Here is a 22,929-nt window from a genome sequence, read left to right as displayed (position 1 = left end):
TTTTTTTTTCTTTTTTCTTTTTTTTTTTGGTGACGGAGTCTTGCTCTGTTGCCCAGGCTGTAGTGCAGTGACGCGATCTCGGCTCACTGCAACCTCCACTTCCCAGGGTCAAGCAGTTCTCCTACCTCAGCTTCCCGAGTACTTGGGACTACAGGCGCATGCCACCACACCTGGCTAATCTTTGTATTTTTAGCAGAGGTGTGGTTTCACCATGCTGGCAAGGCTGGTCTCAAACTCCTGACCTCATGATCTGCCCACCTTGGCCTCCCAAAGTGCGGGGATTACAGGCATGAGCCACCGCTCCTGGTCTAATTCATCGATTTCCAGGCCAATGTTTGCTTTCTTCCTTTGGCCCACAAAGAAAATGTGTCTGTCCCCTTTCTATCCAAGTCCCAGACTCCTTCCTGTTCCCCAGTTGCTTCCTGGCTCCCACGTCACGTCCTCAGCCTGTGCACCTCTGTCTGCCCCTCAGAGACAGAAAACTTAAGGAAGGGGACAATCTGAGTGGCCCAGGTGAGGCTTGATTGGGGAAAGGGCTCTGAGGCATGGGAGCAGATGTCTGCATGAGAAGCGGCCTCATTCCCCATGGGGTCTAAGATGGCCCTGGAAATAGGTTTTGGTTTCTGCAAGAGAATTCATACAGTGAGTTCCAGGCTAAGTGAGATTGGAGATTTGGGGACAGGGACAGCAGGGCCAGCCTGTTTTCTTGCTAAGTTGAGCCAGGGCTTTGGATACTGAGATTTTATGCTGTGTCATGGGACAGTGAAGACTCAGACCTCATTTGGAGTTTAGAAGAAGAGCAGGGGGAATGATATGGGAATAATAGGGTGAAAAGAGAGGCCTCTCTGGCAGTGTGGTGCCTCATCGGAAGTTCTGCCTAATGTCTGACTTGAATATTTTTTGCTTTAGTCCTAGCCTGTTTCCTCGTGTTTGTCTTGAGTTGGGCTGCGGGGGCTCAGGAAATCATTGCTGTGCTTCCTCCTTTCTCTTCTTGGACTGAGAGGCATTGTATCCTCCAATTCCTCTCTTTTCTTGGGTTCCAGCCTCTTCATATGCCTCCATTCTACCTCTCCTCTAGCCTGCTAACTGGATCTCCTAACAAAGCTGTTTTGGCCTCATCCTTCTGGGACTCCTGGCTCCTCTCCCTCAGGCGTTCATTCCCTGGACAGTGGTGTGAACTGTGTGTTCCAGACAGTGTGCTCTGGCTGAGGGCTCTGGCGGGGAGCGTCTGTCTAGTGGGTGTGGGGTGGGCAGTGTGCAGCTGGCAGAGCCAGGAGGGGCTGTGGTTGAGATATTGTTCAGTAGCTCCCGAGGGTACCTCGATGAATCAGGTCCCCTGCCAGGCATGTTCACATTTAATTTAATCCTCACAATTACTCCATGAGGTTAGGAACCTAGTCTCCATTTTACAGAAGAGGAAGCAGGCTCAGCATAGAAAAATAACTCCCCAAGGTCACATGGCCCACACGTGCCAGGGCCAGGAGTTGACCTTGGTCTCTTTGCTGGCTTTGCACCTGGATCCTTCTCTTTGGGAGGTGAGGGTGGGGACAGTGGAGATGAAGCAACTCACATTTTCTTCTGCATGCTCTCAACTGCTCTGGGAGGAAAGAAAACCAAACACAGAAGCAGCCAAGTTGCAGATGAGGACACTGAGGCTCCCAGAGGGGCAGTGCCCCAGGCTTATCCATCCACAGGGCTGGCAGGGCCCTGGCAGGGATGGGGCTAGGCTGCCCAAGGGATGTTCCATCAAAGACCTCCTCATCTCTGGTCTGCCTGGGGCTGGGCCTGCTCTGCTCTGCCCTAAAGCCACCAGCCAGAGTGAGCATAGAATGTGCCAGAAGCCAAGTTCAAGTGGATCACAGAGGGGTCTGGGATCCTTGAGGTGGGAAAGAGAGGAAGGAATCAAGTTCCGTGAGATCCTTGGCCAGGGTGGCTCCTGATCACAGGGGCTGCAGCTGGGGTCTTGAGGGTCTCAGTCCATACTCCCCAATGGGTTTGTCCCTTCCATGATCTGAGCCTGGGGAGGCAGGAGTCACTGGGAGGTCCCAGTCATGCTTGCTTCTGGAGCCTCAATGTGAGGCTGTGTCTACCTTGTTTTGTGCCTCAGTTTCCCTGGCTGGCCAGCTGCGTTCTCTCCTGTTCTTTGATTCCTTTACTCTTCTCCCCTCTCCAGGGTGCTGGCCCTTCACTGCCACTCGCTGCTTTTTATGGATGCTCAGGAGCCTCCCACCTTCCTCCCTGTCTCCCTTTCCTTTCACGTTCCTCCTGCCCTGCTGCTTTGCTTGTTTCCTTCTCACCACTCACACTGGCTTGGCGCTTGCTCACATCTCCAGTCTTTGACGCCAGGTCTCAGCCCCAGTGCCTCTCCTATGTTGGATTGTCTTTCCGGGAGGGTCCATTCCCTTCCTCCTGTCCTCATCTCAGTCTTGTGTCCACCTGGGATCTGTCTGGGTGACCTGGGTCCTCCCGGCCGTCAGTCCTTATCACAGTTCTCTGGCTAACTGCAGGGCATGGATTGAGGGCCCCAGGCTGAGTGGGGCACTGGAGAGTCCTGGGGTTCTATTTCCCAGACTCCTTCTCACACTGCAGTAACCATTGTCTGGGAGTGGGCCCTGGAGAGGAGCCCAGTGAGATGATCCAAGGGGAGAGAGGTGGGTGGGGTGGCAGCGAGCTGGATGGAGGGGAGCTGCTGGATAGATGGACCTGAAGTGGATGGGGACCCGATAATCTATCTGTATCTCCCCTGTGTTCCTGTCTCTCCCTCCTGGTGTCTCTAGCTCCCTGCCAGTCACTGTCACTGTCGCAGCCTCTCTGCATCATCTTGGATCCCAGGACTGGGAGCTTTAACTCAGCTCCCCTCCCATTGTGCCTCCCAAACCAACCACCCTCTCTGTCCAGTTCAGGAGCAGACTGGCCAGTGGGCTGGTTTCCCAGGAAGGGGAGGGGGCGGCAGCGGGAGCAGCTGGCGGTGGGGGTGGATGGTAATTGTATTAGCTAGTGCTGATGCCACCGGGCTTCCCAGACTGGGCCCTCCCCTGCCCTCCCCCTTTCCCTGGCCCTCCTTCCTCCTTCTCCTGCACTTTCCATTCATCTCACTCTCTCTCCCAGTTCCATCAGAATCAATTAGACAGTCTCTGCTTTAATCTCATTGTGGGAGCCTGGGCTCAGACCCAGCGCCCAGCTCCTAGGTCTGCAGTCTCCACGCTGGGCCCTGCAAGGAACACACCAGGGCAGAGGGCTAATCAAGACGACCGCAGGCCCCTGTCCCACTCCCCATCCCCAGATGCTCTGGCCTGTGGGATCCCCATGGATTGATACCCACAATCACTCCAGGCCTATCCCACCCCGCCCCCACCCCCCGTTTATCATGTCAGCTGCTGGGTGGTGATGGAAGTCATTTGGAAAGGGGCCCAGAGGACCTGGGATTCTCAGCCCTGAGAATAAAGGGGGGTGGGGGTGGGATGGGGATGGGGGCTTGAATAATGAGCTGTGAGGGTCTGAAGGCATTCATTGTGCAGAAGAGAGTGATCAAGCTGTTCTCCTTCCTCAGGCAAGACTAAGAGGAAATGGTCTGGAATTTGAAAGGGGGGATGGAGGTTAGGTATCAACAGGAACTTCCTGCCTGTCAGAGATCAGAGACCTGGGCTAGTAGTGGTGAAGGGGACAAAGAGAACTTAGGGACTCACCTCCTTGGGATATCTGTGAGAGGAGAAACATTTCTTCCCCTCTCTTTCCCCCTCCCCCTCCCTCCTCTCCCTTCTTTCTGCTTTTCTGGCTATAAGGCTGTGCTATGGAAAAGCCGTGACTCAGGAATGAGGGCCTCCTTCCAGTTCTGGCACTGCCACTTTCTAGCTGTGTGACCCCTGGCAAGTCACTTTACCTCTCTGGGCCTCAGTGTCCTCATGTAAATCAGGGGCAGGGGCAGGGGCACGGGTTCAAGTTTAACTGGAATCAGTACTATATTGGGGAGCTGTTTCAGAACACGGAGATGGGGGCTCTCATCAGGGGGTGTGTGGAGTGGAGGTGCCTAAAGACCTCATGGTCCTGACTACAGTGACAGCAAAACCCTGAAAATGGCAATTCCTACTGGCCCATAATCCAGCTGTGGAAGGGAGCCAGTGGATTTGGAAACAGAAATGGCCTTACCCGCCCTCCCTCCCTCCCTCCCTCCCTCCCTCCCTCCCTCCCTTCCTCCCTTCCTTCTTTCCTTCCTTCCTTCCTTCCTTCCTTCTTTCCTGCAATCCTTTAACTTACCGAATAACTCACGATTATGGGCCACCTGCAGGTACCATGCTAGGTACTAGGGATGTAGGCATGAACAGAGGCTTTGCCTCTGGGACTGGCATTCTGGTAGGAAAAGGGGTGAGACAGGGAAGAAGCCAGCAAATGTATCAACAAGAAACAGTTTTAAGTGCTAGGAAGAAATGAACGTATTGATGTCACATAGATTTGAGGCTCAAAGCAATCGAAGGACTTTAATGGGGAGATCAGAGGAGGCCCAGGAGTCATTGACACGGAGTCCATATTAGATAGACTCCTGCAGAGTCCAGCTCTGCAAGAACCCGTATTCTGTTGTATGGAGAGAGGCTGGGTGTGAGTTCTATGCCTTGTATATGGTTGGGCAGTTCACCCATGTGTGCAGCTGGTGAAATCCATCCCTGGTGCGGGTGCTGAGGGGCCTGGGAACCTGCCTGGAAGTTGGTACCCGAGGGACAGCCCCTTGGGAATCACGGGAGGAATCTCGGGACGAATCTCTGTGACTGGGAGAGTGGTGAAACTCTATCTCTCCAGCGGGTGGGGGAGAGGCGGGCCTACAGTGATGTTCCCATCTAATGGTGGAGAAAGGCTGGGGGGTCCTGGGGGAGTGGTCTCTGTGCATCTCTCTGTGGGTGTGAAAGCAAGAGCTGGAGTCTCTGATCAGATGCCCAAGTGATTCTCCCTAACAGGAGCTGCCTTTGTGCCCCTGCAGACAAAACCAGCCAGGGAAACTGTGGGCCCGAGGGCCTGTGACAGAGGGGGCTCTGTGCCTGCCCTGAGCCAGGTGGGCCCTCCTCCCATGACCTGCTCTCTTGTATCCCCAACACCTGTGCTGGCTGCCTCTGAGAAGTTTCCCATTCTTTTCTTGCTTCTCTGGGGGAATAAGGGGCCCTCCTAGCCCAGATCCAGGGCAAACTTGGGGAGAAGGGCCCAGAGCAGACACTGTCTGCAAACATGGACTCCATCCCACCTGGCCATAGACTCTGGAGCCTCCTCCCCGGCCTGCACTCAGAATCCAGATCTCTGGTTGCATGGATATGGTGGGGTGTGGAGAAGTCATTCCTCCTCCTCCAACTCCTGGCCAGACTCCCAGTATAGCCCCCCTTGCCAGTCTGGACTCTGTGGCTGAGAGGAGGCGCGGGAGAGAGGACGAGCAGGGGTGCTAAGGCTTGGAGACAGGTCCAGGGTTTGTGGGAGCCTGGAGAGGGCCATGTCACATGAGCAGGGGGACAAGGAGTCCCCAGAGGATAGGTTAACCCAGGAGGATGGTGACCAGCTCTTCAAAAGTTGCACTGGGGAGGGAGAGGCGAGGAGCTGGGGGCCACTGTTGGACCTCCGCATGGGGGCTGCAGAGAGATCTCTTCATATGATCTGGCATGGGGCCCCCAGGGCAGCCCAGAACCTGCCCAGGCTTCCCTGATCCCTCCCTACGGGGGATGCTTTGGCCTCTAATACATGGTTCCCTGCGTCTGAGCATCTGTGTCTGGTCCACTGTGGGGAGCTTTGCATCTCTGCTCAGGGACCTGGACGGAAGATGGACTGAGCACCTACAAGGTGCTGGATTCAGTTTCTTTCTTTTCTTTCCTTTTTCTTTTTTTTTTTTTTTTTGAGATGGAGTCTCACTCTGTCACCCAGGCTGGAGTGCAGTGGCGCAATCTCGGCTCACTGCAACCTCCGCCTCCTGGGTTCAAGCGATTCTCCTGCCTCAGTCTCCCCGGTAGCTGGGATTACAGGTGCCTGCCACCACGCACGGCTAATTTTTTTTATTTTTTAATTTTTACTAGTGACGGGGTTTCACCATGTTGGCCAGGCTGGTTTCGAACTCCTGACCTCAAGTGATCTGCCCGCCTCAGCCTCCCAAAGTGCCAGGATTACAAGCGTGAGCCACCGTGCATGGCCTGATGCAGTTTCTGATGCTTTGAGTGTTTTGAGGGAGAAAAGGGATCAAGACTGACAGAAGACCATTTGGGATTAGAACCCCCCACCCAACTCTCCCACTCCCATATGTGAATTTTGGTGAAAGAAGCAACAAAGGAGGTCCTGGCTGGAACCTTCCAGGAGGTACTAGAGTGGCTTCAGGGAGGTCTGGGGATCCTGCAGCTGTTATCCTTGGGATTCTGACCTCCCTTGGTGAAGAAAACAGAACAGAGTACTTGTGGCAGTATGGCATCGACCTTCAGGGATTGAGGCACCTGGCATGAAGCTATATGGGGTATGGGGGGCGGGGGGCCAGAGGTTGGAAGTGGGAAGCTGGGATACCCTCCAGGCAGTGGCAGGCCTGGCTTCAGGTCCCTGTGAGTCTTGGACTCTCTCCTCTCTCTTTGGAGGGTCCTTGGCTTGAGGCACCTCATGCTGGGCAGTGGCTGGAAATGGACTCTGCCCTGCTGAGCTCAGTTCATCATTGGCTTCAGGTGAGGAAACCTTGGATGCCATCATCGCTTCCTTCCCTTTCTACCGGCTCACTCTTCTTTCCTTCTGTTTGTTGAGTGTCTCTCATGCCCAAGTGCTGAGAAGGTTTTGATAATTTTCTTAAAAGTCATCTTGTCCTCCTCTCTTAATCTAGGCAGGGCCACACTTTAGCCAATACTGTCTGAATAACTTCCTCCTATTTTAGAAATTCCACAAGTGATTCCTTTGGATGAAACTTCATTCTACTTGCGATGCATTAAACCCCATTTCCTTCTGTCTCATGTCTTATCTATTTCCCTTTATCTATTTCCTCTGAGATGGGGTAGGGAAGCTATAGAGATTGAAGGTCCCTGAAAGAGGAGGAAGGCCCCCTCTGCAGACTTGGAACAGGACTCAGCAGTGCTGGGGCTTCCCTGGAGATTGTGGGCATGAACAAAGGCCCGGCCTGTTGGAGATGGGCTCACTTTAGTGTGGGGATCACACTACCTCTCCTCCTACCTCCCTGATGCCCCCTCCAGCTTTTATCCAGAGCATGTGTGGTGGTCGTTGGGTGATCCCCCTTGCTGGAGGGCTTGTTAGAGGATGAGGGCCCCTAATGTCTCTCTTTCCCCTGTCTCTATCCACTCACCAGCAGGAACCTCTTCTTCCTTCTCCCTCCCTGGGGTCCTGCTAGTCTCCACCAAATGCTGGACTCCCCTGCCTTGTCTCGAGGTGGGGAGCTGCAATGGGGACGGGCAGGGCCTGAGGAATCTGTCGTGGGGGGCAGGCGGAGGAGAGCTTGGGGGCAGGGGTGAGCTAGCTGAGAAACTTTCAGGGCCTCCGCCCACACAGTGGGAAAGGGACCCTGGCTGGTGCAGGAGAGGAAGGGGACAGGGAGGCAGCATCATCTGGAAAAATGGCCCTGAGATGATGCTAGGGCAGCCCAGCCCCAGGCGGATGGGGGAGGGGTCTGGCTGGGCTCCAGTGGCGATTGCTGCGGAAAAGGCCCCCTGACAGCTCCTCCGCCCCTCTTCTCTCCCGTCTTGGCTGGCTGCCTGCCCTCCCACTTTCTCTGCAGCCACAGAACCCCGGGCAATGCTCATGGGTGCCCCTCCAGCTCTCAGCACTCTCTGCCTGCCTCTCTCTGCCTTTGTCTGTCTCTGTGTCTCTCTCCATCTCTCTCCAGAGTCCAGGACCTCTGCCTCCCCTCTTTTTCCTTCCCTCTCCCTAGTTCTAGGGTCCTAATAGGATGACCTCACACAATATTCCCGAGAGGCCCGCATCCTCTGTTCAGTTGAGCACAGCAGAGGTAGGCAAGGGCAGGCAGAAGGGAGAAGATGGGAAGTGGAGGCCCTGAACCCAGAGCAGGCGGGTGCAGCTCCAGCCCTAGATTGCTGGTCCAGCTCTCTTCTCTCCCAGGCAGGGTCCCTTCCAACCTGTGGGGGCTCTTTGGATGTGCTGAACGTCTGAGCGCCCTCACACTGAGTGGGCTAGAGAGAAATCCTGGCTGAGGAGTCGGAGTGTGTGACCAGGGTCAGAGGTTGGAGGTGGGACTGGACAGCTGGTCCAGACTGTGCACAGAGTCCCCACGTGCACGCCTGGCACAGGGATGTGTCTACTTGGGTCATGGAAGCCGGAGGCCTCCGTTTAAGTTAATTACATTATGCCCTGGGGAGCAATATAGGAATTGGAGTGGTCTCCGGAGGGAATCCGCACTCACTCACACACGCAGGCTCACATCCTCACTGCAGCCAGGAGCACAATGCTGCCGCCGCCGCCCCGGCTCCCGCGGCTGCTGCTCCTTCCTCGCAGGTGGACGCCCAGCGCCTGGCGCCGCCTCTGCCGGATCCCCTCCCGCCTGCCCCGCGCGGCTCCCCGAACCTCAGAAGTTGCCGGGGTGCCGGCACCCGCCCCGCAGCGTGCCCGGGAAGCAGGAGGCGGAGACTGTCACGCAGCCAGGGGAGGAGAAAGCCGCGGAGGAAGAGTCCCCGAGGGTGTAAGGCCCCTGCCGCCCGCGCCCCGTGGGGGTTCCCCGGAGATGGAACCCTGTCCGGGCCGCGCCGCGGGCCTCCCGCCCCGCTCCTCCCGCTAGAGGGGGCAGGACACGGGCTGCTCCTCCGGGGCTGAGCCTCCGGGAGACCCGGGACAGGGTAGGGCAGGGCGCCCGCCTTCCTACCCCGCCCCAACCCCGGAACTCTGCGCCAGGAGCGGCGGGTCCACCTCTCCCGACCCTCACGCCCCAGGCGCCCACTCTCGGGGTCAGCATGACTCGGCTGAGTTGGTGCTTCTCCTGCGTGATCAGATGGGGCAAGTACCTCTTCTCGTGTCTCCTGCCCCTGCGTTTCTGCCTCCGCAGCCAGGTAAATGCTCTCGGCCACACCTGGCCCCTTCCGACCCCCGCCCCGCGCCCTCCCTCCCAGACGCTTCCGTCCCGCAGTCTCCTGGGCATTCCATCTGACTTACTACCCTCCACTCTCAGGGACCCTCCGTCTCGGCCATTCGTCCGCCTGGTTCTCAGCAGAGTTTGGGACTTCGGGGGAGTCGCCACCCAGGTTGCTGGGATCCGGGAAGGGGAGTTGCTGCCCCTCCCCCAGCGCACACTCCTGGGTGTCTTAGGCTTGGATCAGAAGTCTGAAGGATAGCACCGGAGTCTGTGGGAGGGCGGCGGATTTGGGGATACGGAGCAAAGTTCCTGGGGTTTTAAGCCTCCCTCTCAAATTTCCGTGGGAAGGGAAGGTGGGTTCCTGGAAATGCCCCCTGCCCCCCAATCCCTAGAAGCCGCCGAGTTAAGGCAGCGAGGTCAGGAAGTGAAATGAACACGGGAATGGGGTGGCTGGAGGACGGCAGGAGGGATTTCCCACTTATTCAGGAGGATGGAGGGACCAGGGAACTGGACAGGGAGAGGATGGGGGCTCGGGCGCCAGGGAGGGAGCAGCGGCTGGGTTGGGGGCGGGAGCAGGGGTCTGGGGAACCTGCAGTGCTGTGGGTGGGCGTGTCCTGGTTGAGCATCGATCTCCCTGGGATTCTCAGAGAGGATGCTTGACGTTGCCTTCAGCGTGTGTGTAACGTGTGTATGTGTGTGGGTGGGGGGAGTATAGACGTGAGGGTGGAGGTGGAGGTGGAGGCATAGCTACAAAGTAGGGAATTGGAAAAACTGTGGGTAACTTTAAATTCTCCCTGGAGGGCAAGGAGAACCCCAAGATCATGACCTAGAGCCCCCAGGACCCCAGGAGACTCTAATGAGGGGAAGGATCCCAGGGACTGGACGTCCTGGCTTTCCGACCTACTCTCTTGGGGCAGGGACCGTCCCCTGTCACAGGGGAGGGGGAAGTCCACCATTCTGGTTAAGAGTCCCAGCTATGGAGCCAGCCACTTGGGTTTGAATTCTGGCTTTACCAGCTGTAGACCTTGGGCTAGTTACAGGATCTGCCTGTATCTTGGTTTTCTCATCTGTAAAATGGGGATAATGAAAATATCTACATCGTTGGAGTGTTGTGAGGATTAAATGAGGTAATGCATTTAAAGTGTTTAACTGTGCCTACTTCATAACAGGTGTTTGATTAAAAAAAACAGGGATATTATCATTGTTATTGTCTGCTTCCAGCAGGGATCTTGCAGACCATTAGGCAGGCCAGAGTTGGGGTATGTAGGGATGGAGAGATTTCTCCCAGTATCCATGCTTGCCATCCAAATGGATGGGAAGGATTCTTCTGCTCCATTAGGAGCTTGGACTTCTAGCTCCTTCTCCCAGGTGCTACCTCTGAGCCTCAGTTTCCCTCTCTGCTGTTCCGCAGTGGGGAAATGTGCCAGCAGGCTTCTGTTCCAGTTACCCAAGGTATGCTTTGAAATCTTCCAGCAAAATGCATTGTCCTCAGGGATTGGCTGAGAGGCAGGCCCTGCAGCTGCAGATCCCAGGGCTGGAGCCCTGTCCGTATTCCACTGGGTTCTGAGTTCAGATGCCATGGAGTCTGGATTTCTAGATGTGAGAAAAGGAGCCTGAAGTGGGAAATGGCCGGCCAGGATCAGGTCAGTTGGACCCCCAGACTGCTTAGCAACACCCCCTCCCCATTTGCGGAGGTAGAGGATGATGGAACCACTTCACTCCACTCTCCTTTTCCTTCTGGGCCAGGATTTGAGCTGGCGGTGGGGGTGGGGGGTGGATGAGCAGCTGCAGCTGCCTCCCTCCAGCCTTTGAGGGGCCTGAGTCAGGCAGGAAATTAGAGCTGGGGAAGAGATCAAGATTGTGGAGTAGAGCTCTGGGAAGGATCTTATTAAGCATTGTTGGGGTTGGGCCCAGACACGTCCCCACCCAGGGTGATGGGGAAGGGGCAGTAGGGGAAGGGGTGTGAGTGAGGCTCCTTCTCGTGTCAGCAGGGGATACTGAGGCTCATTCAGGGCCTGGGTGGAGCTCTGTCTTCTCTCTCAGAGAGCACCCACATTTCTTCAGTACAAGAGAGTGACCTCAATCTGGTAGTAGAGGAGTGCTGGATGTGGATGCTGAGGGCAGGGCCTCCCCCAGCCCATGTCGTGCCTTGGTGGGCATTAGAATGTAGTGCCCCATGCTCTGGGCTGATGCATCTCATGCCAGGGCTTGGTGGGTGGGGCATGGATGGGACTTGAGCCCCCACTCATGCACCCTCTGCTAGAGGTCTGGGCACCCAGAACTCAGAGGCTGAGGTGTATGAGGGTGAGGGGTAGGGTGAGGCAGCATGGCTTACCTAAGGGAGGCCCTAGGGGCATCAGGGGACAGACCCTGACTGCACCCAGATCTCTCCTCGTTGACTCTTCTGGAGCCATTAGGGAGCCAGTTGGTCTCATCCTGACCCATGTAGTAGCACTATCCTTGGCTCCCCACTCTCTCCTGCCAAGCAAGACCTGGCTGAACCCCTCCCTGGAGCCTCAGGGTCAGCCCTTAGGTGAGTGGAGAGAAGAGTTAACACGTCACCACAACATGGAAGCATAGCCCCTAGTCCTGGGGTGACCGTATTGCTGTAAGAACATTCTCCATCCATGGGAGATGTGGAATCAGATGACCTGAGCTCCACTTTCACACATCATACTAGCTGTGTGACCCTGAGCCGGTTGCTGAACCTCTATGTGTCTCAGTTTCTGCATTTATAAAATGAGGGTTATTAGGAGCCTTCAAGACAATGCAGCAAGCCAAGTGCCTAGTTAATTGGTATTAATCTTTCCTGGGGAAGCGGGAGAGTACCAGAATCTGAGGGGCTGAGAGGGTGGAGGTCCAGGAGCTGAGTGCTTTGGTGTAGATTCCTGGGTCTCATGCTGTTGGGATCTTTACCTGGACACTGGTGGATAACCCCATTGCCAGGTCTGCCCCTACCTGTTGGATGTGGGCCCCTCAGGATGGTCTGGGAGGAAGGCTGCAGTGTGAGTGGTCCCATTGTGAGAGGTGGCAGGCTGCAGGGTTTACGGAAAAAATCCGGGGTCTGGGAACTGAGAGACCGGATCTCTGCTTTTTATGGGCTCTGTGACCTCTGATGAGTCACGCCACCTTTCTTGACGCAGTGTGGCTGTCTGTTAAGCAAGGGGGCTGGATTAGGCTAGAGGTGCCCTGAGACTAACCCTTCTGGCAAACACATTCGCCTGGACTTTCAGAGTGGTTTTTTTTAAGCCAACACTTTCAAATTTGTATTTTTTTCAATTTTGTAAAAATATTTTATATAAAATATGGAGTTGGGGGTTCTATGGCAGATCAAAAGATGTGGAGATGTGGGCTTGTGTTGCTGCATGCTGTAGTGGGGAACCAAGGAGTGGGCATCCCCCTCAGCTGGGGCCTGCCCTCACCAGGCCCTTGTGACCCCTTGCCCGCTCCCCTCATTGAACTTCTAGGTGACCCCCAAAGGCTGTTACTGTGACCCCTGGGCAGCTGAGCTTGAATGCCTTTCCAGCTTTAAAATGCTCTGTTACCTTCAGATGCTGTGACCTGTGGTGACAAAGGAAAGGCTTAACGCCCTGGTAGGAGAGGGGTGGACATCAATAATAATATTTTGATGGACAAGAGTCAAAGGAAAGGAAGAGTGAATTGGATGGGGCTGGGGCCTTGGCCTGGGAAACTCGTGTCATCACAGAAGGTGGAGCTGGAAGGGACCTTGGAGGCCATCAGCCTGGTTATTCTACAGGTAAAGGAAACTGAGGCCCAGGGAAGGGCCTGCCAGGCTCAGGCTCTAAGACCATTAGCTCATTCCTGCCCACACTCACCCTTCCTTCTGCCTTGGCTCCACCCTCCTCCAGCCCCAGGGCCAGCACCACAGCCCACAGACCTGACTCTGTTTCTTCAGCTGGCTGCTGAGCAGGGGGCTGGAGGGAGGAGCGGAGGGAGGTCTCTGCATGCAGCGGGAAGGCAGAAATGGCGGGGATGGCACAGAGTTGGGGCTGGGTTCTGAGGATTCTGGGATGCCAGTGTAGAGCCCCAGCCAGTCCTCCAGTGTGTACTCCATGTCTGCTGTGTGTGAAACAGGGGTCTGGGCACAGGGTGGGGATCCCAAGATGAATGAAACCATCTGGGCCTGCTGAGAGTCTGCAGCTGGCTGGAGCTTGGCAGTGGGGCATTGGCAGCAGGCAGAGGTGGCTGCAGATAGGGTGGCACTGAAAGTGTGGGCAAAGGTGTACAGGCAGGGCTGCCTGAGGCCCTTTTGAGGGGAAAAGAAGGAAGGTTTGGGAAGGAGGCAGTGAATGCTTACAGTAGGAAAATATGTTAGGAGCCATTGACTAATTGATTGAGTGATTGAGTCATTCTTCAACCATGTCTGGTGCCTGCTGTATGCCAGGCTCTGGGGATACAAAACACAGGACACGTCCTTGCCCATGTGTGGGTTGGGGTGGAGACACCAGGCTGCGAAGGAGGAATAAAGGCTGACAAGCCTGGAACAGGGTCATTACACACAGTTAGAGACACCTCAGTCGGCAGAGTTTAACATCAACAGGGAAAATGGTGGTTAATTAGCAGGAAGGACATCCTGATGATGAGCGATTAATATACAGGAGAGTCCCCATAGGCTTGGAGAAGAGGGATGGGGGTATTCTGGAGGGAGGGTTTCTCCAAGGGAACCCCCAGCACTATGATCTCCCACTTCCATTCACAGTCCTGGCTGAGGAGCCTGGGGAAGCAGCAGGACCTCCTCGGGCTGCGTAGGAGGCCAGACAAGTTGGTGTCGCTGTGACTTGGTTTTTGGTTTGATTTTCCACCATTTCTGGGAATCCCCAAGGTGATTTCTCAGAACTCCAGAGAAAGCTGCCTGGAGGCGTCTTCAGTGACGCCAGCAGTGAAGGGCTGTGGGAGCAGGCAGGGGGGAGCTGGGTGTGAGTGGGCACTGGGATGTCAGGGCTTAGCTGGCTGAACCCTTGAACTTGTCAGGGGACAAGGGCAGCCTGGCAGAACTGGTGATAGTGGCTGAGGAGGGGCTCAGGGGCTCTCAGAGAGGCCTCCTGAAGACCACACCCCTTTGCTTGCCTGTGCTATAGCCAGGGGTGACGGGAGGGTTTGCAGAGGTTTCTGTCTATGGACATCCCCAGCCGTGACTGCAGGGTCAACTACATGTGGAACACTGGTTAATTTCAGTGTTGGCTAAAATGTCAGTGAAGCCCCAGCAGGCTTAGAGTAGGGGGTCCAGAGGGGCATTGTGATCCTGGCAGGGAAGGATGCTAGAGGCAGGATCTTTTCCAGCCCCAGAGTTCTGGGGGACTTGGAGAAGTATGGAGAGGGGACCCTGACTCCTCTACCAGAACAAAGACTCTTCATTCAGGTACCTGCTTTAGGAAGGGCCGGAAATTGACACTTCACTTCAGTGTCCTCCCCTGACTTCTCAGAACCACCAAACAATAGATGGTTAGTCCCTGGTGCTGTGGACAACCTGTGTATCTGAATACTGCAGTCTTTTTTTCAGATGAAGAGTCAGTGTTTCCCCTTCATTCTGGGGTTTCCCAGGTAGATGTCTTGGGTGGTCCCTGGGCTGGGAGTTAGCACAAGTGGCTGGGCAGGTCCCTGCGAAAGAGGAGGCTGGTAGTTGCATGGTATGTGGTGCTGACGGAGAGCGGCATGGCATGGCCTTGGGTGAGTGGGGGCAGGAGGTAGGGGATCTGTAACCCTTTGTGCATGTGGCCCCGGGGCATGTATAGCACAGTGTGCATAGGAGGCCAGGCAAGAGAACTTTTCTTGCTAAGTGACTCAGTCTAGGAACGAGGTCTCCAAGTGCCTACTCGGGGCGGGCTCTTGTGCGTTGACGTGAGTTGGACCGTGTCCTTGTGTGTGTGTGTGTCCACAGGAGGGTGTGGGGCTGAGCCCTCCCTCCTTCTCCTGGACAGCTCCAAACAGCAGAGCGGGTGATTCACTGGCCCCCACCCACTCTCAGTTGGTCCAGCCAAGGCCAGAGCTCAAAGAGGAAGGGTTTTTTTTGGAGGGGAACGTGGTGGTTCCAGACAATGAGGGCCTGGGGCAGACTTTGCTGGATTCCCCCTTAGTGCTCCGTGGGAATACTTTTGGGTTCTGACCCAGCCTCCTTTCCACCCTCTAGACCCCCAACAATTGTCCCTGGGCAGAGGTGGCGGCGAGGGGAGGGGAGGGCTGGTGGGCAGGGGACGCTGTGGGGAAGAAATAGGCCTGTGGAATGGTGGGAGGGGAGAACTGGGCCCAGGGATGGGGAGAGGGGAGGAGGGGGAGGAAATGGGGAAATGCAAACCAAATGTTGGCCCTGGGTACAGTCAAGAAAAACACACTCTCGCGGGAGCCTGGAGCGGGGCTCCCTTTCAGAAGGGCAGGAAGGGCTGGGACAGATGTTTGCAGGAAAGAAAGAAAGAAGGGGGAAAAAAAAGAAATAGGAAAAAAATTGGAATGAAACCCACAGCCTGGGGGCAGGGCCATTCTTCCCCAGTCTCGGCCCGATTTCTTCTGTGTTAAGGCCTGTCCTGTGCTCTGAGCTTGGCGCGTGGGCACCAGAGTCTGTCCCAGTCTGTGTGTGCAAATGCATGTGTGTTCCGAGGAGGCCAGGAAGGCACGCACGGGTACTCAGAGATGGGGAGGGGCCAAGGCACCCTGAGTGTGCCAACTGTCCGGGCCTGGGGCTGTCTGTTCATCCATCAGTGGTCTGGAGGGTTCCAGGAGTGAAGGCCCCCAGGCTGGTTTGCCAGGGGCGGGGGTCTGCAGTGAGGAGGGAGGACTCCAGGCCCACCAGCACCAGATCAGAAGACCGAGGAGCCTTGGTGGCACACAGGGGTTGTGTGTCCCAGGGTGGGGGCGCGGCTTGGGGGGGCCCTGCCTCTGGTAGCTGTCCCTTTTCCCTGTCCCTTTTACACCCCCTGCAAAGCAGGGTTCCTGACCCTCAAGGCCACCGGTGGAGCCTGGGAGGAGGGAGGAGAGAGGAGGCTGGGACGAGGGGTGGAGTGGGGGGAGGAAGAGGAGGAGGGAGGGTGAGCTGGAGGCAGCAGGGCGAGAGGCCCGGCAGATGCTGGCGGAGCCGGAGCAGCCGCGGACTCAGAGAGCCCTTCTGCCAGCGCCGCGGGGACTGTAGCTTCAGGGGCTCTTCACAGGCCCTGGGCGTGCCCCAGGAACGGGACCCGGCAAAGATGACGTGGATCTGTCTGTCCTGCATGCTCTGGGTAGGTCTGGCTGCTTTAGCTGCGACGTTACTCTTCCTCAAACCCCCCGCCCCCACCGGCCCCTGCCACCTTATCCTTTCGCTGACAGCCCGGGGTCGGGGGTGTCAGTCTTGAAGGAGGGGCCTTTCTGCCTCTGACCTACAGAAGGACAGACTGACTTGAGCAACCCTCAGCCAGAAGACTTTCTCCACCAACAGGGCCCAGGCCCAGGGTCCCGGGTCAGTACATCCCCTGCCCCCCTCCCCCGCCCCCCAGTGGAGTCCCAGAGCTGTAAGTGGAAGGATAAGTGGAAGGAGGCCACTGAGAAGTTTGCTTCTCTTTAGAGCCTTTCCTCCCGACACTTGCATCCTACAATGGGGTGAAAATTCTTCACCCGCCCTCAGTTGCTGAGCCCAAGAGCTTGAGGAGGAGGCAGTGGTGGGGCTGGGGAGCAGAGAATAGTAGCCCCAAATATTAAGTCTGGAAGAGCTGGGCTGGGGGAGAATTCTCAGATTCCATCCCTTTTATTCCTTCTACACCCAGTTTCAGCTTCCACCCACTGCCATCCCTTCCTCCACAGCCCTCCCCTGCTACCAAGACCTCTCCATCCTGGAGGAGGGAGCCATGGCCTGCTCTTCCCCCTTTCTCTGTTGGCTCCAGGTTCAGGGTGGTGGGTTTCAGGATGAGGATGCCTGGGGGGCCAGCAGAGAGGCCGGGGGGCCACGTGGTGAGGGTTAAAAGTCTTAAGGCCAGACCTGGGCTGAGGCTCCTGGGAAAAGGGGGATGGGAGAGGGCTGCCTGCTGCAGAAGGGCTGGGGGTCAGAGGAGGAGAGGACCCCTTCCTCAGAGGGGCTCCTGTGGGGCTGTCTTGGCCAGGCAAAGGCATTCATGGGGTCAGGAGGGCGAGGAAGTCGTCCCTGGCTGAGGTTACTGTCGGGCTCTGAGAGAGTGATGGCTGGTTTGGGGGAGGGGGCTTCAGGGCTGTGATCCAGATGTGGCCTTTCCTGTCCCTTTCCTTGTTCTGGCCAGTCCTCGGGAGGGCCCTCTTGGCCCAGGCAAGCCCATGCTGGGGGCTGTTGTGGGAACACAAACTCGGGCGGCCAGGTGTCCTCTGGGCAAAGAAAGAAAGGGTGGGGGAGGGGGCCCGGAATGAGGCGGTTTGGGTGGCATGTTGGGCTGGGTTGCTGGGATGGATTGGATTAATAGATTGAGAGTGACTGGGGAGGCCTGCACACAGGATGCATTTGTGGTTTACTGGGCTGGTGTTGACATCTGGGAAATGGGAGCCTTGGCCAGGTTCGTCTCTGTGCTGAGGACAGAGGTAGGCAGGAGGGAGCTCTGCAGCAAGAAGGATGGCAGGTAGACGTCCAGGGGTGACACAAGAAGGACGGCAGGTAGACGTCCAGGGGTGACACAAGAAGGACGGCAGGTAGACGTCCGGGGTGACACAAGAAGGGCGGCAGGTAGACGTGCAGGGGTGACACAAGAAGGACGGCAGGTAGACGTCCAGGGGTGACACAAGAAGGACAGCAGGTAGACATCCAGGGGTGACACAAGAAGGACGGCAGGTAGACGTCCAGGGGTGACGAGCTGCTGTGACTGGAGAGAGGGCTCTATAGACCTCTTCAGCTGACTGATATTGGGAAAAGTGCCTCATCCCGGTGAGCCTCTGCTTTCCCGTGGGTGAAATAAGGATTGCAGAGAAACAGGGTACAGAGAGGTAGGGGTGAGATTTTCTATTCAATTCCCCAGGGCAGTGCCTGGCAGGTAGAGTGCCCTATGGGTGTTATACCCTCCCTGAGAATAGGGGGAGGAGTCTGGGGACCAAGGCAGCTGTAAGTGCTGATTCCTTGAGTGTCTTTATTTTTATGTATTCATTTTTTTAAAAAATTGAGATGGAGTCTCACTCTGTCACCCAGGCTGGAGTGCAATGGCATGATCTTGGCTCACTATAACCTCTACCTCCTGGGTCCAAGCAATTCTCTTGCCTCAGCCTGCCGAGTACCTGGGACTACAAGTGCGTGCCACAACGTCCAACTAATTTTTATGTTTTTAGTAGAGATGGTGTTTCATCATGTTGGCCAGGCTGGTCTCGAACTCCTGATCTCAAGTGATCCACCTGTCTCAGCCTCCCAAAGTGCTGGGATTATAGGTGTGAGCCACAGCGCCTGGCCTTGAGTGTCTTTAAGACTAGAAAAGCCTGTGTCCCTCCCCTGCCTCCTTTTCCTCTCCTCTCCTAGTCCCCATCCTTTCTAGGCTGGCTGTGATGCCCATGGCCAGGATGGGCCAGAGACTGGGGCAGTAGGGACTGGACAGAGGAAGCAGTCCTGGCACCAGACAGGACTAGGCTCAAACCCTATTTCCGTCATTTGGTATGGGCAGCCTTGGTAAAGCAGTTCCCTTCATGAGCCTCAGTTTCTTGATCTGTAAAGTGGGGAGAATAATATACTCCTTGTATGGCTAGGGTGGGGAAAGAGACAATAGATATCAAAAGATCCGGTATGTAGGCATACAGTAGGTGCTCAGCAAATGCTGGCCCCTTTCCCACTCCACAGTCTCCTGCCTGGTTCTTGGGATCCTCTGTATCCCAGACGTGATGCTGGGGGAGGATCTCCCTTGGAAGGGTGTCATGGGACAGGGCTCTACTCCTTGGGTTGTGTCTCCTGACCACCCAGGGACTCTGACCAGCTACTCTGAGGCCAGGAACTGGCTGGGTCTGTGGCCTCAGGGAGGATCTGTCAGAGATAGTTCTTGTGCCCTAGAGTGAGTGCTTGCATCTATTGGTTCACATGTTCCTGTATGGGGAAAGCTGCAGTTGTGTCATCTAAGAAGTAATGTATCTGTAGTGCATAGTTTTAACAAGCCCTAGGAATAAAAATCACTTTATTAGCTGAGGAGCTGAGCTATTTATTATGCATAACTTGATTTTCTCATCAAGTGCTCCCATTTGCTATTACATATTCAAGTACGGTTTATTTAGAAAATAATTGCATGCCTAGCAATTGAGGCTTTTTGATGTTGTGCTGGTGGAGTTAGAGGTGAAGGCCCTTCCTTCCAGAGGGGCTCGCTGTGTCCTCAGGAACTGGGAAGGGGCTCAGGGTGAGGCTGAAAGAGCCACCAGGCAGGGGCTGGGGGTCAAGTGCAGCTTTGGCCCTGCCCTGAGCAAGCTGAGTGGTCTCAAGCTGGTCACTCGACTTTTCTGGACCTTGCTGAAACTTGGATGCTATCCTCTAAGGCCACATCCAGCTGCAGACAATGATGTATTCTGTTTCCTGGAGTTGGTGTCCTGCCCAGGGCTAAGCATACATTTTTGACAGAAGAGTCCTCATGAGCTCTAGATTCCTTGTGCACAATTCCGGCCATACAGACCCCAATCTGACTCTTTGGTCCTGAACTCGTTCTCTCTAGTTTGGTTGACCTGTAAGGGCCTCCTGACTGTGGGTTTGGGAGGTAGGCTGGGCTGCATGAGAATCGCCAGAGTCTGAAATAAGACTCTCCTTTTGCAAAGTTTTGCAAAGTGATGTGTGAGGCACAAAATTGGGAAGAGCACTGCCCTTTTTTTCTGCAGTGTTGAAAGGAAGTGTAGCATGCTGGTCGAGAGTGCAATGCCTGGGCTGGATCCCGGGCCTGTCACTTGACAGCTGTATGACCATAGGTAAGTAGTTTCACATCTCTGTGTTTTGGTTTCCCCACCTACCTATAGGGTTGTTCGGTTTTGAATGAGCTAATCCACACATACATTTAGAAAAGTGTCTCTCACATGTAAGAGCTCAAGAAATGTTAGTGCTTCTTGTAGGATGGCACATTTTCAATGCTACCCAGCAAGTCAGAGTCGAGACTCCAACCCCATCTGCTGCATCCTCTGCCAGGGTTCTCCATTCTGGGACTGCTTTGGGGCAGGGCATGTGGGGTCCGTGAGAATCAAGCCCTAAGAATGACGCATGAGCCCTAAGTCAGCGAAGAGGACCGTGGCGGGCAGCCCAGGGTCAGGGCATGGTGTTGGGGAGGTTGTGTGATGGAAGAAGCATCCCATCATTTGGCTTTCTTTTTTTTTTTTTTTTTTGAGACGGAGTCTCGCTGTTGCCCAGGCTGGAGTGCGGTGGCGCGATCTCGGCTCACTGCAGGCTCCGCCCCCCGGGGTTCACGCCATTCTCCTGCCTCAGCCTCCCGAGTAGCTGGGACTACAGGCGCCCGCCACCTCGCCCGGCTAATTTTTTGTATTTTTAGTAGAGACGGGGTTTCACCGTGTTAGCCAGGATGGTCTCGATCTCCTGACCTCGTGATCCGCCCGCCTCGGCCTCCCAAAGTGCTGGGATTACAGGCGTGAGCCACCGCGCCCGGCCTCATTTGACTTTCTAACCACACCCGCCACGCACCTTTCCATCCTTTTCACGGATTATTATGGAGGGCCTGCTCTCTTCAAGCTGCTTGCACATACTGGCCACATGATTGCAAGCAGGATGGGTGTTACCAAGAGGGAACCTCTGGGGGATGTAAGGTGGACCTAACCTGGACTGTGGGGAGGAGGTGTCAGGAAAGACTCCTAGGGAGGTGAATTTTAAACTAGATCTAAAGATGAATCTGGCCAGGCACAGTGGTCACACCTGTGATCCCAGCACTTTGGGAGGCCAAGGAGGGAGGATTTCCTGCGCCTAGAAGTTCAAGACTGGCCCGAGCCACATAGTAAGACCATGTCTGTATGAAAAATAAATAAGTTAGCTGGGCATGGTGGTGTGCGCTGGTAGTTCCAGCTACTTGGAGGCTGAGGTGGAAGGATCACTTGAGCCCTGGAGGTCAAGGCTACAGTAAGCTATGATTACACCACTGCACTCCAGCCCAGGCAACAGAGCAAGGCCCAGGGCCATGGAGGAAAGGCCCTGGTAAAGTTCCTCACTCCAGTGTAGGGCGTCATTGTGAGGATTAAATGAGGAAATCCATTCCAATCCCTCACTAGAGTGCCTGGCCCCACTGATGGGGCCTCAGTCTGGCCCCATCTCTGAGCCCTTCCACGCCAGGACGTGATTTCGTTTCAGTGCAGAAAATGGGCTTGATGCTCAGAAATGTGGGCAACCTGCATGAAGAAGGAGGAGGAGAGAGAGAGAGAGACGCTGATGGAGAGAACTCATCTCACTCAGGAAACCGAGTCAGGAGCTAAAGGCTCTTGGGCAGTGGCCTGGGAAGTGCCGGGGAAATGTCGCTGTCTGCCCTCCTTCCTTCCTTGGCGATTCCCGGTGCTTGGAGTCCAAGAGCATCTCCTCGGCCAGAAGATGACAGTACCTGGTCACCTGGTGTCTTGGCTTGTGACAAGTGTAGCCCCATGTTCTCTCTCTTCTGAGGGTAGGTTCATGGGAATGGGGAATAATTTCACTATAGAAAACAGAGGCCAGGCAGTAACTTTACCCATGTGATTCTTCAGACTTGTGCTAGACGCAGAGGACACAGAGCAGATGTGCGTTTGACACATCTACCTGGCAAGTAGTCTGACACACACAGAAAAGACAACACAAATCACTCACCACTGCTCACCATGCGCCAGGCCCCATTCCACTGACTTTATGGCATGATCTCATTTCATCCTCACAACAGCCTATGGGAGGCGACTGTCATTGGTCCATTGAACAGATGAGTAGAGTGAGGCAGAGCAAGTTAAGCACTTTGCCCAGGTAACAAGTGCAGGGGCCGTTAGACTGCAGCAAGTACTGCGGTAGGCTCAAAGAAAGAGCGACTGGGAAAAGCAGGGGACACTGAGGTAATCATATTCCCCCCTAGAATTTTAGCCTGCACTGACGCATGAGGAAATGATCAAAATCCAAATCGAGGGGCATTCTGCAAAACATCTGTCCTGTAACCTTTAGAAACATCAGTGTCAGAAAGAAAAATGAGAGGTGGATAACGTGTCTAGGTTAAAGGATGAGAGACCCAGTCACTAAAGGCAGTTCAGGATCCTGATTGTGTCCTGAATCCGAAATGGAAATGAAAACAATGCCCCAGCTCTCATGGACATTCTTGGGGCAGTAGAATGACTGTATTAGACAATGGGATTGTATTGATGCTGAATTTCTGAGTGTGATCATAGGAGAAGGGAACATGCGTGTTCATCTTTTCCGAAGCTTTTGCACTTTTCAAACTAAAATGAGGAGACAGCGGGTGGGGAAATGGATTCTGACAGGGGTCCAGGGGTATCTGGGAAGACCCCTGCTGAGAGGATGAGGTTTGAATCAGGCCCTTGAATGTGCCTAGAAGCTGGACAAGGAAAGAGGGGAGGAAGGGCATTCTGGGCAGAGTCTTAGAGGTGCAGGGGGGTGGTGGGTGGCTGGGGAGTGTGGAGCAGCCTGGGTGGACACAGGGCAGGGAGATGGGAAGTGGATCTTGGGGATTGGGACTGGCAGGGTGGGCTGGGTAGGGACCAATACTTCTTCTCCAGCTGGCTCCAGGGAGGGCAGGGTTTATTCTGGACACCTGGGAAGACATGGCAGCATTTGGGGTGAGTGGAGGTGCCAGACCTTACAGAACTGTAGTTGTGATCCTGGGAGGCTGTTTAGGGGCTATGGGTGGGAGCAGCCTGGTGTCGGGGCCCAGGAGGCTGCTGCAACAGCCCTGGGGAGAAGTGCCAAGGCCTCATATAGGGTAGAGGCAGTAGGATTAGAAAGCACAGGATGATGAATGTTTAGGAGGCAAAATTCACAGGATTTG

The 22,929-nt window shown here is 55.3% G+C and overlaps 1 protein-coding gene across 12 annotated transcripts in view; it reads left to right on the top strand.

Moving 5' to 3' along the window:
- Nucleotides 1-8,494: 8,494 nt before the first annotated feature.
- TNS1 (tensin 1) overlaps nt 8,495-22,929 on the top strand; it is a 211,352-nt gene continuing 196,917 nt past the window's right edge. For 8 of the 12 annotated variants that reach the window (XM_063647941.1, XM_063647939.1, XM_063647938.1 and 5 more), the window contains exon 1: nt 8,495-9,005. In XM_063647941.1, the coding sequence (XP_063504011.1) occupies nt 8,910-9,005 (96 nt within the window). In that variant the 5' untranslated portion in view covers nt 8,495-8,909. Of the gene's footprint in view, nt 9,006-13,097; nt 16,258-22,929 lie in introns of those variants that run through there. The other 4 variants (XM_054477282.2, XM_054477278.2, XM_063647940.1 and 1 more) reach the window with 4 other exon arrangements.

Source organism: Pongo pygmaeus, chromosome 11 (assembly GCF_028885625.2).
Source record: "Pongo pygmaeus isolate AG05252 chromosome 11, NHGRI_mPonPyg2-v2.0_pri, whole genome shotgun sequence".
NCBI lineage: Eukaryota > Metazoa > Chordata > Mammalia > Primates > Hominidae > Pongo > Pongo pygmaeus.
The sequence above is the reverse complement of the archived record's forward strand: the minus strand, read 5'-3'. Positions and strand labels throughout refer to the sequence as shown.